Source organism: Leptonotus elevatus, chromosome 1, assembly GCF_054856555.1.
Source record: "Leptonotus elevatus isolate MCC_2025b chromosome 1, RoL_Lele_1.0, whole genome shotgun sequence".
Classification (NCBI taxonomy): domain Eukaryota; kingdom Metazoa; phylum Chordata; class Actinopteri; order Syngnathiformes; family Syngnathidae; genus Leptonotus; species Leptonotus elevatus.
This window is the reverse complement of record NC_141239.1, coordinates 30,377,766-30,395,258: the sequence shown is the minus strand read 5'-3', so window position 1 is coordinate 30,395,258 and position 17,493 is coordinate 30,377,766. Positions and strand designations below refer to the sequence as shown.

Below are 17,493 nucleotides of genomic sequence, written 5' to 3'. Positions count from 1 at the left end.
TCTGGCAAAAATTTAAACAATTTGGAGTAAACAAGCTTTGAAAAGTGAAAAGATAGGGGAGACTGGTGGAGAAGAAAATTGACAACTTACCCGTGATACAACTATTCCAAGAGGGCGCAACGAAAAAGTGGAATACTAGTTTTCTTTGTATAAATGGTCAGGGATTGTGTTCTGAATCGCACATTTTATCTGTTTTGCACAACCCAAAGTAAACATTTTCAACTTCATATATTTTCAAACAGGCGTCATACATAGACAAATCCTAGCAGCAAATCAGGTGGACTTGTTCGAGGACAGATTCAGGCATCTTGTCATGCCTCAGGCACTGCTCTGTTTTCTACTAACTTTAAACTAGAGCAAGTATTAGCCAACATGGTAGTTTGGGGCAACTTGTCTCAGTCATTTTGGGGTTTGTTGTCACATATGCAAAGAATGGGCCAATGAAAAATTTACCTGTGTCAACTCTCTTTACATATGCCAGAACTACCCTTCAGATGATGAGTCTGAAGAGTGAGGAAATTAGTTTGTTAGGTTTTGTTTCATTGTTTAAACATGGATTTGCAGTTGTTGATGGAACTACAGTATGAAGACATGTCAGGACTGGTTTAAGTTTCATGATGAACCATCCATTAATCCATTAACCAAAATACTTTATTTAATTTTTTTAAATTCAATTTAATGACAAACTTCCCGTTTAAGGGAAGCAAAATTGGCATTTGAGGCTGAGAGCTATGACCTACATGCCAAAAGTTCCTAAGAATAATCTATTTCCTAATATTTTATGTTAAAGTTTGCTTAATGACTATAGTCAATTTTCAAGATCAATGACAAACTATTTTTCTAGAGGTTAAAAAAAAAGCAGGCGAAAAGGGATAATTTTGTCCTGGTTTTTTTAATTAGTTGCAAAATCCAGTGTGACACCTTTCCCCTTATAGTGTGACATCTTTCATCTGGTATACATTTTGTTTACATATGATGTATTGATTCCAAAAACTAGATAAAAGTATAAAAAGTGATACAACTAGCCCCGGTCTCCCCTACATTTTCTGCACAGAAGTGTCTTTGACACTAATATTTTATTGTTTAGTGACGCTTTGTGAATTAGATTTAATGTGACAAAGGTTTTGATCATACACGTCATCCTTGAAAATGTTCTATTTCCTAAGATCCGCCATGTTTTCTTGTAATTTGATACTACCGGGAGCCCATTGAAAAGAGATTCAATGCTGCCATCTGCTGGCCATAGTTAGTGGTTTTGTGATTTTTACACCCATTCACAAGGAGCGCTGCACAAAACGTTGCACTGCCCATTGAGAAAAACGTGACGTCAATTGACGTTGTTGGCGGTATACAGTGGACGTGTCTTTAACCTCAGTTGACGTTTTTGGTGGTAAAAAAAAAAAGAGTTAAGAACAAGTTTTTTTTTCTTTTTTTTCTTTTTTTTACTAACAACAAGAGAGAGAGAGAGAGAGAGAGAGAGAGAGAGAGAGAGAGAGAGAGAGAGAGAGAGAGAGAGAGAGAGAGAGAGATGTGTTCGAGACATGTATTGAACATATTTTTAGTTTGTATTTCACGTTTTACCCAGCTCACACCACGGGCAGCACGCACAGTCAAGCCGGTGATATTCCTCCACCACATTCCAAAACGCAACAAGATGTTGCCGCGCGGTCATAAGGCTATATGAACATTCAAATATCAATGGCAACTGACTCCCTGATAAAAAAAAAAGGTTAAGCCGTTTACGTGTCAAAATGATGACACACCATGTACGCTGTCATATTGGACTTTTTTGTGCAGCGCATCATTGTGATGACGTGTTGAGCAGAGGACAACATGGCCCTGCACATTTTGGACTTCCTGGTCTATATTGTGCTATAAAAATGCCTATGGCGTCGTTCAGTATTGACATAATTTGGATAGCACTCCTGCATCTCAGGTTGCATAGAATAACCTTCCTTTAGGAAGAAAGGGGGAAAATACATTTGCAGACACGCAGCCAACCTAATGTGCGCAACCGGTCCGTTATGCTGGCATTAGGAATGAAAAGCGTGACTGATTGTGCTAATGATAGTTTGAAAATATTAGAACGAATCTCGCAGGGTTTTATATTTATTATTATTAACTGTTCATGTTGTGATGGCTCGATCCCGTCTGCCTGTAGATAAACATGATGCCACTTTATGTCCAAAAAAACACGACTGATTGTCCACAACATTTATGAGTACATGTGCAGACATGTGGTATCATAGTCTGGAAATATTAGAACGAAACTCACAATATTTTGGATGATATTCGAAAGTGTTATGCATTATTATTATTATATGAATGTGCGGCAGCGTTTCCGTCTTAAATATGACCAAAAATATTGCGAGTTTCATTCTAATATTTTTAGCCCATGACGAACATATGTCTACACATGTACTCATAAAGTTTGGAGACAATCAGTCACGGTTTTCATGCCACCGTAATGCATGGACCGGTGGTTGGCTGTGCCGCGCTGCAGTCACTTGTAATTAAATGTATTTTTTTTCTTTCTTTCGTGAAGAAAGAATATGAAACCTGAGGTGGAGTGATATCTAAATTATGGCAATGCTTGACGACACCATACTCATTCTTATAGCACAATTAGACCATGAGGAAATAAGTCTAAAATGAACAGGGCCGTATTGCTTACAGATGCATCACAGCGAAGTGCGACTGTACAAAAATGTCCAATAATTACATTTACTAATAAAAAGGAAACGGAAAATAAAATTTTTAATCTGTTATATGAGCCAATTTGACTAAAATTGTAGGTTAATTCGCACATTGTCTCAAACATCACAAACACGTCGTAGATAGGCTATGTCGCAATATGACAGCGAGTGAAAGAGGAGCGCTGTGGCGTCAGATACGGATAATAAGGAATTATATCTGGGTTATGTTTGTATCCGGAAAAAACTAATTATCCGTACCGGAAACTCGTGTTGTATGGATATCCGGCTCATCCCTAATAACAAACAACAGACGATAGTTAGTTAACCAAACAACAGATGACACTTGTTCATCTAAAAGTTTACCAAATAAATGCATCATACACAGTCGACAAGTTCACCTAACGAACTGTCGTACCCGCGCCACCATTAAAAGTTCACCTAACAATCGAATGTACGTCCTTTCCTAGCAAGTTTTGTCAAACGACCAATTGCACTCCACCACTGTCAACATGTTTGCCTAACAACCCTCGTCTACACTTTAATGAAATAAACAGTGGCACCCCCGTAGTCTACACGTTCATTAAACTGATCAATCCACATCCACACCCCTCCATCGACAAGTTAGCAGAACAACTGATTGCACCTCTGCTTGACAATTTCAGCCAAAGAATCACTTTGGCACCAGCCCTCCCGAGACCCCAATTAAGAGAATAATTTGTTTCCTGCCAGAAACTTAGTTGGACTTCCTGCTTGATGTCCTTTCAACTTCATGTTTCTAGCTTTGCATACTCAAGTTGCAAAGTGTCAAACTGGGTGGTGACTTTCTATTTATTTGTTTTTTAATCCTGTTACAGTCTTTTCATAAATACATTTTCTCTCATGACTCATTTTGACTTTGTGTTTAGATCTTCCTCTATTGTGGGCGGTGTGAAAAGTGCAAAGGTGCACACCTAATGAGCTTGAGAAAACATCTCCTTTAGAAAACACAAAACAAAAAACAACACAGCCTGCTAATTAGCAGAGTCTTTGTAATTATAGCGTTTAGGTGACTAAACGAGGCCGCGAGCACTGACTCACTTTTTCACACTCATTCATCGGTACGCAAAGAACACCCTGGCTTGGTGTTTGTTCTCCGGAGGTGTCTTCTTGGAAGGGGGGGGGGGGGGGGGGGGGTCAGACTGGCAACTTTAAGATGGCCGCTCTAGCACCAGCTGCTCCAAGAGAGCCAGAATTTACTGATGTGTAAACTAAAATAGTGGTTCTAAAAATGGGGTCTGAGATCCCTAAAGTGGGATTCTGCAAAAAAAAAAAAAATGGTCACACCAATATGGCCGCACCAGTATAATAAAAGCTATGATATTGTGTTTTAGAACAAAATGTATTTTATTATAGGGACAAGATATTTTATACATACATACATATTATAGTATGCAAAAACATATGTTGTATCGCATAAAGATTTATATTTTTTATAAAATCGTCTAGTAATCACTAATTATTTTACATGACTGTAGTCTCATCTTACTTCGCTTCCAGCTTCATGCTACGGTTGACCAAAGGACAACTTCTCCAACGTAGTTAGCCCTGGTGGTGCTCGCATTGAATGTCGGACCCGAAGGGTGACCCGCCGCTTACCTTCCACAGCTGGGGCCTGCCGGTTGTCGTTGCTGAGTCCCGTGTTTTGGGCTCCCGTTGCTTGTCACCTTCTGCTTTACTCTCACAAGCTTTTACTCGCTTTTTCTTTTTTTTACTAGCTCACGCCTGTGGCTCTGACTGAGTCTCGCTAGCTGCTCTCGTTAGCTGCTCCGGCTAAATCCGGCTTGCTCTGCCTTTTGGCGTTGGCCGTCAGGTGCACACCGGCTACCAAGTTGCCATTGCTTGCCAAGGTGGTAGGCTAGCAAAGTGTGGTCTCTCTGAGCCACCGTAGTGTGTGCGATTCTAAATGCATGCATTTCGGCTGCATTCTATGATATAGCGGCATCTAGTGGTCACTTATACACTGTGTCTAAAAGATGCGAGTGCATCAAGTTGAACTGAATCGTTCCATTATAAATGACAACAAAAAAGCATTTGCATCATACCCACTCAAACTGAGCCATGCCATATCGAATCAAATCATAATCACACTGTCAAATCAAACTGAATCGAATCGTTCCACTTTCAAATAAAGCTGTCTCTATCATTTTGCACTGCGAGTGTCGAAAACCATATTGAATCTTCTTTTGTGGAGAGATGCAAACCAATTTGCTATCATAAACTATGACCCCCCCCCCCCCCCCAAAAAAAAATTGGCAACTTTTATTCCTATTACATATGCAAGTACATCTTGAAGTTATGTTTAATTGGTATTGAGATTATGAGCGGGTCCATGAAAATATTTCTGGAGTGAAAAAGTTTGCAAACCCCTGAACTAGGGGTGCTAATCTGAAAGCATCTTGAGCTAGTTGTGTCAAACACTGAAACTGAACTTGCAAAGCCTTGTGAGAGATCCCCATGTGAAATGGAAATGACACACTGTGGCCTCTCCATGATCCATTTCCAAGCATGGCAGAAATGTGCTTAGCGATGTATTCCTTCAAATTCATCATGGCAGTATCATCATTATCACGCTGATGGTGATGATGATCTCCTTTATTATTCTCATTATCATAATCACAATCTCCACGGCGATGGCTGTCATTTATTTGCGCTTTATGGCCCATTTCCAGTCGTTGCCGACATCCATTGTGAACAGTGACAGCGGTTTGATTCAAGGTCCCACTCTGTCACCCCCTCACTACCAGGTAGGACGCCCCCCAGGCCAGCGTGAGTGCGCTCAACAAAAGACGCCGGAGGAGTCGAGTGGATTTGTGTGCGAGAGATTCGGACGGTGGGGGTCTTAACTCTGCCATGGAGGTTAATAGCCTGAGTGGCCGTGTTGGGCTCGGGGGTGACACATTGCAGACAGATGTTGGAGGGTGGCGAGGAACGGAGCTTCCCCCCAACCCCCTCCTTCCTCTAACACCACCACGCCGCAGGTCAATCTGTTTCATCGCTCACACCAGACACAGTCAACCTTTAGCGGACCGCCGCGCGAACGGCGTTCTAGCGTGTCTGTTTGATCACACCGAGGCAGCGTGTTTGCAAACGTCCAGATTAACTTCCAGGCTCCGTCGCAGCTTGTCAGGCAGATCGCCAATGATGAGGACACGCAATAAACAACGACCACATTAGAGGACTAGCATTTTGGTAGTCAGTGTCTAGGATCCTGCTTGGCTGCTTCCCTATTCATTTACTTTCCTGCTGAGTAATCCACCTGGTCGCCAGCCCACCAAACACCTGTTTGCTGTCTTGGTTGCCTACTTCCCTGCTTGATGGCCTGCTTCCCTACTCGCATTCCTTCCCGTCATTATCTGGTTGCCGTCCCTGCTTGCCTGGACACCTAAAAACTGACATGCCTTCCGTCCCTTTTGGCCTGGCTATTTATTGAACTACTTACACTCTAAAACAGGGTTCCCCAATTCCGGTGTTTGAGGGCCGGAGTCAAAATAACTCAGATTGGGTCAAAATGGAAGCGAACCATCTGCTTGGGTTAATCATCCATCCATTTTTTTTAACCATTTGTCCTCACAAGGGTCGCGGGGGGTGCTGGAGCCTATTCCAGCTGGCTTCGGGCAGTAGGCGGGGTACACCCTGAACTGGTTGTCACCCAATCGCAGGGCACACAGAGACAAACAACTATCCACACTCACAATCACACCTATGGACAATTTGGAGTGTTCAATTATCCTGCCATGCATGTCTTTGGAATGTGGAAGGAATTCGGAGTACCCGGAGAAAACCCACGCAAGCACGGGGAGAATATGCCAACTCCACCCAGGAAGGCCGAAGCCCTGACTCAATCTCACGTCCTCTGCACTCGGAGGCGAAGTTGGGTTAAATAAATAACCCAGAGCTTTAGCCTACCAATGCCCTTGACCGTCCTACCTGTTTCTATAGTTTTATCCTCCCTACCTGTCTGCTTTCCTGACTTCCTTACCTGTTTGCTCGCTATCCTTCCCGACTTACACATGAACTGGAAGCCGATCGTCCTGCCTCGCTACTCACTTGCTCACATGCTTACCCATCTACCTACCAGATGGCCTTCCTGATTTCCTACCTCCCCGACTTCCTTACCCTTTTGGTCACCATCCTCCGCACTACCCACCCGTTGACCGGACATCCACCGGCCCGCCTACCTGCTCGCTTGCTTATCTCCCTGAATTCCCTACCTGTTTGTTCGCGATCCTGCCTTTGATGACTGACTACCTACCTACCCGCCTCTCTGCCATCCCTGCCATCCTGTTTGAGAAACGGCGTTGTGGCAGAGAAAACTAATGACCTGCGCAGCTCCGCCACAGGAGGCCACCATCAGCGGCATTTTACTGTCCCGACAGCTGCTGTCAGAGGGAAGCGGTAGGAGGAGGAAGAGGGAGGAGGCGGCGGGATGCGGAACGCGGCGTCCGTGCCAACGCGAGCTGTCATCTCCGGCGGCTCGCTGGCTTCCTGTTCCGCCACTTCTCTCAAAAGACTCCCTTTGCTTTTATTTGCAAATCGCCTGAAAAATGCCGGCCTCAGCACTTTTCGATACTCCATGCAGAGTGGCATTACAATAGCATAATTGAAACTATCTGATTGGAACGCAGCCAGGCAGGTACAGTAGATTACATGTGATTAAAGCGTGCCCGCGCAGAGAGGGAACTTTAATTTATTCTTTGTAGCTTACTGCCACTTTACTTGTTTGTTTGCTCTTTCTAAAGAAGTCGTAACTGCCGAGAGAGTGACAAGTGTGAACTGCAACACTGAACTGGATGCTAATGTGCGCGTGTGACTTCAAGGCTAACCAGGAAGACTGCTAATGGCAAGTATTTACACTCACATTCACACCAAGGGCATTTTAGAGTCTGCAGTGACCCTACGATATGTGTTGGAGCTAAAGTAACTGCAGAAAACCCACACAAGCATGATGAAAGCATACAAAAGACATTTGAATCGGGACCTCAGAAATGTGAGGCAGACATACTAACTATAAGGCCACTGTCTTTTATACACATAATTGTGTCTTGCCCACTCTTTTAATATGAAATTAAACAACCAACTACTTCTGAAAATGTTTCTGTGAGCAAGCCTTTTTGTTTGAATCTTTCTAAAGTGTGACATCTCAAACACGATAGCTGCTCCTTAACTAGTCGCCATGAAAATGCAAAGAAGGCTTTACAGGGGAAAGCTTTTTTTCCAGTGGCCCCTTATAATACTAATGCATAACCAGGGGTGAAAGTGGGCCGGAACGGTCCGCAACTACGTTCCGGTAAAAGATTTGGGACCGGAACGATTTGGAACGGTGAATCGTTCCAGTCCGCTTGTGCAGCTAATCCGTTTCCACCAATATTTCCACCAAATTTTATTTATTCGTATTCCACGGAATTCTGTCCACCGCGGCTCCGTCTCAGTGTATTTAAGTGACGTCACGTCGATGTGTGCATGCGTGTGTGCGCGCCGCAAATCAACCACCAAGCTGATGACCTTGAAGACGCTGACGCAAATAAAGGTACAGACGATGCTGCTAGCCCTATTGTCTGTGCGGGGGGGAAAAAAAAGAACAATTCAGGCAAAAAAAAAAAAATAAAATAATAATGGCTACATGATCAAGATGGGTATCTATCTAGGCTGCACCTCCTGTCATAAAGTGAAGCAACTCGATGTCCAAGCAATTAAAAAAAATGACAATGTTTACGTTATTTTCACTTTTTTTTAAAATTAATTTATGCTTCTTATTGATATCCTTAAAGTTCTAATGTTATGTCCTTCTTCGTCAGTGTTGATGGAATCCTTGGATTAAAAAACTTTACACTCCATTTTTCCTTTTTATCCAAGCATCCATCTCCTTTTCCACATCCTCTGTATCATTTGCTCATTATTTTTGTAGTGAAGTGACTCATCCTGAGCCGTTCTCTTTCAAGCAGTGCGGGCCTGTTGTTCCGTCATGTCACAACAATAAGGTCAGATCAGAGGCTAAATGGTCCTTTTTAGCCGCTCTTCTTCAGACTTTCAAGGATTTCCCCGTCCGTTTCATAAAGAAAATAGAATCGATTGACTATCAGCGCGTTCTTTACAAATGCCCACATGGAGCGTCCTTGGCGGCGTAGACGACAAGAGTGACTGTGCGACACGCGAACAAGCGTTAGCGTCGGAAAACGGCGGATGACACAGAAGCGAGGGAGCGCGTCTGCTTGGGCGTCGCAGCATTTTTTCCCCTTTTTTGTGTGTTATCGCAGTCACCCAGAATCCCCTTTGGAGAGTCTTCTCACCGCGGAAAAATGTGGAATTGAGTGCTGCCCTCATGCCGGCCGCCTTAATTTATTATCTGAACGCAGAGTGATTACTCATGAAATTCACGCCGACCTCGGACTATTTGAAGCCGGCCAGATAACGAGCCCGCTGCCGCTCGGCTGGCAGCACCACCACCCCTCCCCCCCTTCCCTCTGCGACATCTCCCGGGATTGTCGCACAAGTCGCCCCACAATTTCCCATGGAGTTAGTAGAGGAGATAACAGGATGTATAGAAAACAAAAAATAAGTAGTGGGGATTTTCATTGATTTGAAAAAAAGCATTTCATGCAATTGATCATGAGACATTATTTATAAAGATGAAACGGTATGGTGTTAGAGGGGTGGCACTTGACTGGTTAAGAAGTTACATGAGTAATAGGAGACAATTTGTACAGCTGGATGATCATAAGTCTGAGTGTTTAAATATAACCTGTGGTGTTCAACACGGGTCAGTCTTGGGACCCAAATTGTTTATTTTATATATAAATGATATATGTAAAGTTTCTGACTTATTGAAATATGTTATTTTGGCTGATGCCACAAATATTTTATGTTCTGGGGAGGACTTGCAGCAGCTTTTACAGGTTGTCAAAATTGAAATGCATAAATTAAAACATTTGTTTGATTCGAATAGGCTATCTTTGAACCTAAATAAAACTAAGTTCATGATATTTGGAAATTGTAAAATAAGTAGAGAAATCAAGATGGAAATTGACAATGTGGAAGTGGAAAGGGTTTATAAAATCAAGTTTTTGGGTGTCTTAATAGATCACAAGCTCTACTGGAAACCCCATGTGAAATATGTGTGCTCCAAAATAACCAGAAATACTGGAATACTGTGTAAATCTATGAATGTTCTAAATCAGCATGCATTATATACTATATATTATTGAAATCTGGGGGAATGCCTATAAATGCACTTTATAAAAGATTTGCACATTACAAAAAAGAGCAATAAGGATTGTACATCATGCAGGGTATCGAGACCACACCAATTTGTTGTTTTTGAAGTCACGTTTTTTTTTTTTATTCAAGGATCTAGTAAAAAATTTTAACTGCTCAGATTATGTTTAAGGCCCGTATTAAAGTTCCCAGGAAATATTGAGAACATTTTCATGAAGTATGTGTATCTCAGTTTGTGGCGTAAAGCTCTGGAATGGTCTTGCTGTTGAACTGAAAAAGTGTCAAAATGCTGCTTGTTGAGAAGTCAGTTGAATTCACTGTTCAATTTTTTGCTCCCAAATTTAAGCCAAAAATCAGCTGACCAACAGCTTGTATCTAAAAACAACAACAACAGTAAGTCGGATAACTCATATCAAGGCACCACTGAATAATGTGTATCTACCTGTTGCCATCAATAAAATACACACATTAAACAGTGTGCATATACTGGCATAGATAGACAAAAGAAGATATTGCAATATTTCCCTTGGCAAGGTGGTTGAGAATGACTGCCCTCAAGGTCTGGTTCTGGAGGGCAGACGAGGATACGCTGATGGATGGCGAGCCAGCCAGGGAGGAAAAAAGGAAGGACTCGTTAAAACAAACGTCACAGAACCTTCTTGCTTCTTTTTAAGTCTTTAAGTCGAAGAGCTGTGCAGAGTAAAGTGGCATCAAGGGAGCAGCAAAGAGGGGAGGTGGTGGGGGCGATGGGGGGGGGTGGGGGTGGGGTGGGGGGGGGGTGGGGGTCGTGGGGTTTTCCGCTGAGAATCTGCTCCTTCAATCTGTGTTTCGGCAATCAAAAGGCGCTCGGGGCCCGTGTGGCGGCGGCACCCGAAGCAAACGGGCTGCTCGTGCCATTAAAGCTGGCGTAACTCAGCGGTGGGCAACACCACGCCACCAGCCCCCGAGGATTAGACTCTCTGTTTACACCACGATAATCCCCTCCACTCACTTTCCTCAGTTATGTGGGTGGATGTGTGGATGGAAGAGGTGGAGGAGGATGAGGAGGAAGGCCACCACCTTGAGGCTCTTTTCCCGGCAGGGGCGCACATGAATCGCTGCGAGATGGCGAAGGTGGGAGAGGTAGGGATCAGAGAGGCGTCTGGGAGGGGGGCGTGGGGGGTGGGGCAGTTGATGATGGACTGGGAAGGGGCAAGGGGGTCGGTGGTAGCTTTTGTCGACTCTCAACTCGTTATTGTAACAGATCACTGTAAATCAAACCAAGACGACATGGCGCCGTCGTTCTATATATTAAACTGCATTGTTAGCTTTAACGTGTACATGAGGATAGTTAAGGGATTTGTTGTTGCCAGTCTTGTTTTCAGCATGAGTATCCCTAGATGGCAGAAACGCCTTTCGGCGTAACTGCATATGTAATCATATTCACAAGACAAACTATTGCATGGTGCAGTTAAAAAAAAAAGCAAACGAAATAAAAGTCAGTAGTGGTGTTAACGATTACATTTATTCATATTGTCATTTTTCAAAACATGATTCTTTTGTTTCCTAAAAAGAGGACCATCTATTTTGTGTATAACTTTCTATAAAGGGAATTTTTTTAAATCAGAAAATTGGTAACAATAATTAATTTTTCAGTACAGAACATGGATATACAGGGAGTCTTCGAGATACGAACGAGTTCCATTCCTACGCTGGCGATGTAACCCAAATTTTGATTTATGACGGATTTCACCGTTAAAGTCAATATTTACATCAAAATACTTTGTCCAGTACAGTCATTTAAAAAAAAACATAGTTGCGCCACCCGTAAGATGCCGGAACCAATATTTCGTGTTTCCGCACGTACATTCATTGCTGACGGACGGTAAAGCGGAGCCAATTCAAACTTAAACATGGAAATGTGACACGTCTGTTAGCGAGCCGACCTGCTTGATGGCTGCCCATTTTCTGGAGGTAACAACAACACAACTTTAAATAACTTTAAAATGGCGTGATTCCTGAGGGAAATTAACGAAAAAGAAGTCGTGAAGTCGAAACGTCGTAGGTCGTGTATGTCGTAACTCGAGGACTCTTTGTATTGTTCCTTAACAACAAAACAATCTGTTTTGTCAATATTGGCAACATGTATTCATGTTCTGATTTTATGAATGCAATGTGCATTCTTCATTTCCTAACTATTTTGTGTTGCACTTTCCTAGAAATAAAGTATTTCAAATGTTGTTTAGGGTGCCATAGGTTTAATTTTACATGTATTCTCATTTGACCAATTTCCTGATATTATATATTTTGTATTATGTTAGCATTAAGCTAGCGGACACTTATATGAAATGACATGCATTAGTTGAACATTTTGGTGTTAATAAATACCGTGCCTCTTATTTAGAGAAGTGCAAGCCAGTGAGTCTTTTCATTTTCTTAAAGTGATGTTATGATACCCTCCTATTTCTTGACAGGCTCTAAGGCTCTTAATTTTTAAGCATGCTTCAATAAGTTTATGTATAGTAGTACCTATTAAAACACAATTTTCTCTCACAATGGTCCCTCTGGCAGATTTGCAGGTGCCTCTGTAATGAATGCATTGCATTAACCGCTAGTTCACTGCATAGCAGTAGCTTTGTATTTCTCTGCAGGAAGTCATATATGCAGCAAAAGTGTGAATGTGAAAGTATAGAATCAGCTTTAGTGCACCACGCATCTCGCGGTAATTGCCATCCTGAAAGAGGGCAGCTAATAGCTAACAGTTCATAGCGTGTGTGCGCGCGCGCGTGACCCAGATAAGGCGGCAGCCGAGCGTTGACCTCTCCCGGCAGGTGTTTTCCCGCCGCGAGAGAGATGAGAGTGGCCCGAAGGTCTTAAGGTTCTCATCTCCATCGGCGTTACTCGTCTTTCCGGATGCTTTGCTGAGCTTTAGCGGCACAAAACGTCTCTGCTTTTATCTCCGTCTTCCTGCCGCCGGGTGTGAGCCACGGGTCAAAAGTATTTCAAGGAGTGAGAATAGAAATGCAGAATTGAAACTAAGTCGCAAACCCGCAAAGACGGACTGCTTTATGGAAAGTACGAACCCGCGGAGGCGCAAGTTTGGTGCGGGGTCCACATATGGCCCACTTTTACATTATCAAAACTTGTGGAATATGGTGGTGCCCTGAGATATTAAGTTGGCTATTTTACTAATTATATATATATTATGAGTTAGTAAAATATATTTATCCATTTAAATATTTTCATGTGTTTATGTTTTTTTTGTTGTTGATAACTTAGCATAATATTTTTAACCATTTAAATATTTTTCATGTGCTTTATTACATATCTGGTTATCATATTATATTATATCAATGGTTACATTTATAATATCTAAATATATACAGTACACACACATATTGAAAAAATTCTAATCTACATATTGCTGAAGTGGCCTCCTATGTCACAATATTTAAAATGTTGCTTCTTTAAAAGAAAAAATAATCTAGAACATTGGTCAATCCAAACGTGTGGGTGTTGTTTAAAAAAAAATCTTAACTGATCTTAAGTGTTGAAACTGACTTGCTGTCTTTGATGATGCAATGTTATTAGTTGAACAAACATGCCGTTTTTGGGATCTCCTGAAAAGCGAAGACGCCAGCGATATGTGCTGTATATCAGTTATTCATTTCTTAATCAAAACAAGTTATTTAACATATTTCACATACACCATTTTCATTTAAAAAAATCTAGATTTTGCGGCACCAACGAGTCAGAGATTCCGTGAACGTCAGCTTGATGAATGTTTGCCCGCACTCGCACCCCCGCCATCCCCCACCCTCCCTCCAAACGACTACAGATGACAGGAGGCCCCTAAATCATTCATGTGGACGGCAACACCCCCGATAACGGCACTCGGCTTTCTGGCGTAACTCGCATTAATGCACATTTCTACTTCTCATGCAAAAATAAGCAGAAAATTACACACTTGAAGTCATGTGACTGCTGCAAGTACTCAAGTGTGAATGCATAAAAGCGTGTTTGTGTTGCATATATTCAGCACTATAAGGGTTCAGATCCAATGCAATGATATATACATATATATATATATATATATATATAAATCTTTAGTTTATTTATGACTATTTTCAGTTGAAATTTTAATGAGACCAAGGGTTATGAAGTGTATATTCCATAAAATGGGTATATCAAAGGGTCATGGGCAAAAATAAAAAAGGGCTTGGAATTACAGAGTGATGATCACGATATTTTAACAATATCGAATTGTGCATGGTTAATAGAAATCTTTCTTGTCAAACACTGAACATACTGTATATTTAGTTGCCTATTTTTGCGGTGCAGAGAAATCCGCACATTTGTGATGAAAATCCGCATGTTCGCCAAAGTTGAAAAATAGGAACTTTTTTCGCATTTCGCCTCGCGGTAGTCAATCGGCTTCTAGTACCGGCTACGTCACACATAGCGTCCTGTCTGTTGTCACCCTGAGCACAACAACACAGCCAACCGGGACCGAATGGTGAGCAAGGAAGTAGCATACAAGTGCTGGTAAGTGTATTTACTTGCTGTTGAACTGTTTCGAGGTAGCAGCAGTGTTTATCATCCATGCCAAAGTTATTTAGCGCAACTGCCGGTCGCCTGATTGCCAGTAAAAAGCAGAAGTGCTATCACGCACCTCAAAAACCTCTCGCTGCTGGAGAAAATAGTGTCCAGGAAAGAACTGGAAGTAGTCGGCGGTGCTCCCTTTTTGTTGAGTGCTCTACAGTCGTTCACCAAGGGACACGCCTCCTCCTCTCCGGTGTGCGCGAATGCATGAATGAGCGGCAATCGTTCCAAAAAACTACGCGGTGAAACGCTAGTGAAGGAAACGTTCCAGATCGCCTTTTCGGTTTTGGTGTGAATGTAGCATTAATGGGTTAAAGCGGTGGGTACGGCCAGCAACAAAGACGCCTCGCTTTGCGAATTTCCACATCCTGAGGATCAAGCATTTAAGTTAATTTGTTAAAATGTATATTTACTTGTACATTTATGTTTCCAGAATTATTATTCACCCATTCATGCATTTTGGTATTTTTTTCTACAAGTAGCTAAGTTGATGTGCCGAATCTGCTGCTCTCTGTCATTCATTTGCATTTACCCCAAGTATGCTGGCTTCTGATTGGTTAGTGTTAGTCAGCTGAAAGGGGATCGGGAAGTCTTGTTGCTCAAGCTGCCGTGTATGACGAGTAAAGTTTAAATTAAGAATGAATTCCGTCTCCATCCTGCCTTTTCATTTGATAAACAGTGTCCCATTAACCACCAACAAATCCTCACATTAGACTATAGCAACTCTATGAGTATTTGTCGTAAGTTTCTGAGTTTTTTTCTTGCAAATTTGCCACTTTATAAAGGGGCAAATTTGCGACTTTATTAAGTGGTAAATTTGCTATTTTTTTCTCTGAATATTACTCTCCACTCTGAAAAAAAAGAAATTATACGTGGCCCTAATATGCCGTCGTACAGAAGCAAGCCAAAACAACAAAAACAAAAATGTAATCAACCAATGGCTTACAACTGAGAAACTTGTAGGCTGCGGCACTCGTAAGTCAAGGTACCTCTGCAGTTCCTCGTACCACATTACCTAACCACCCCCCACATGTCAAATGTACAGTATATAAGGGAAAAACAAGTGTAAAGAATGATGTGGTTAAAGGTTAAGAAAGAAGAGTGAAAGTTGTTTACTTGCTGGCGGCCTGTGGCGAAGAGTGTTTGCAGGTGCTGAGCGACACTGACCGGTGCGGACGCGGGGGCGGCGATGCTGGGCGTGCTGCTGTCGGTGCCCGGCGCCGGCTCGCTGTGCGTGGGTGTGGGCGTGTACAGCGTCATGGCGTGCTCAGCCACACGGCTCTGCCCGCTGTAGTCGGGCGTGGGGAGCGGGTGCGGTGCGGCGAACTCGGCAGGGATGCCGTTCTGTGGGGGCGGGGGGTACTGGGCTGTGGTGTAGGGCTGGGTCATGGCGTCCGGGGGATTGGCAGCCTCTTGGTTACCCTGGTAGACAGATAAAAAATAAAAAATAAACAAGTTAGATATGTCACATAGGTCAGATACAACTGATTACCAGAACCTGAAATTTATCACGATCACTAATTGCGATCATATAATTGCTCAGTCTTAGTGGAGTTGCCACAACATTTTGAGTCATCACTTGGGTCAGAAGTCAAGTCCTCTAGTCTTGCTCCAAACAAAGACACATTTTTTATAGTAAATAAATCATAATTTTCTGACCAATTAAATGAAATTGTATCATTCCCTGCAGCGGTTGGGAATCACTGAGTTAGAAGAGATCAAAGTGGCTGCCATTAGAGACGTGCCAATGCGACCGCGGGGCATCACGGGGGCGGCACCCTGTGCACCGATGCAGCGGCAGCCGTCATAGTGCATCAGGCCTGCCGTTAGCGAGCGCCTTGATCAGCGCTAATGAACACAGAGGATGTTGTAGATCACACAGTCCCCAAAGGACCGAAACACCCCCCGCCCCCACCGAGTCCACAGCAATCGTTACAAAGCACCAGAAGAAGGCGAGGACGATCAATTAATTGATTGGTGTCTTCTGATAATTACAAACTTTGACCTCAACGCCACAGTTGATTCTTCTCCCAGTGACACTTTACAACCTGGAATATGTCACTCACTGATTGAATGTCAACAAACCAATCACAGACTAAGTTTATACATGTAGGGTGTAGTAGTAGGTGCCTCAAACAGGAACAGGAATCTAAAGTATTTTATATTTATATTTATATTAATTTGAGCTATCAGTGCATCAGAGGCGTAGTGGTCGAGCTGACATCTATTCACTTGTCCTATGGGGTATATGCCACGGAGGAGGCGGGACTTCTGACTTCCTGGTTTTCACGCATCAGCTTTGTTTCCGTTTTCTGTTTGCGACGTGTGGGCCGCGTCCCAGTTTGTGCGCTTCCGCCTTTGTGCACTTCGGTTGCGCGTTCCCGTCGACGGGAGCAAGCGTGTAGTGTGCCTGTCTCAGTTGTCCAAAGTATTTCAGAGAGTTGAAACGCCCTGTTGAGAAGCCTCGCGCGCCCCCGCCCATCGGCGGTTGTGGGACGAAGGAGTGGGGGTGCGAGTGTTGGAACGTTGTCATCAGTGGCCGGAAACTATGCTAATGTGTGAAACCCGAAAGTCCGTGGCATCTACCTCAATAAGAAAGCGTTCGCCAGATCAGGATGTTGTTGATTCCCAAAAAGCTGGTTCACACAGCTGTTGTAAGTGTACTGAATTCACTGGCCTTGGATCGAGGCAACAAAACCCTAACCCTAACTGTATTGTATTTTTAAAGTATTATATGTATTTCCAGGCTGACGGTGGTGGAGTTAAAGGATCAGGATTAAGGGTTCATTTAAGTTAAGGTTCGGGGATACTCTAGTTCTAGCACACACTTGTTTTTCAGTGTTAATTTGTTTGACTAAAAAATTATTTTATTACAAATAGTTTCTTTTTCAGACGAAAGTGAAAGAAAAACTAAAATATAAGTTATTCGTAGATATGATCATGATAACTAAACTGATTGACAATC

The 17,493-nt window shown here is 42.7% G+C and overlaps 1 protein-coding gene across 6 annotated transcripts in view; it reads right to left on the bottom strand.

The window, feature by feature from the left end:
* The window catches only part of LOC147181617 (RNA binding protein fox-1 homolog 3-like), a 486,306-nt gene that overhangs the window by 51,669 nt on the left and 417,144 nt on the right, over positions 1–17,493 (bottom strand). For all 6 annotated transcript variants that reach the window (XM_086090602.1, XM_086090584.1, XM_086090576.1 and 3 more), the window contains one exon: positions 15,645–15,950. In XM_086090602.1, the coding sequence (XP_085946728.1) occupies positions 15,645–15,950 (306 nt within the window). The remainder of the gene's footprint in view (positions 1–15,644; positions 15,951–17,493) is intronic.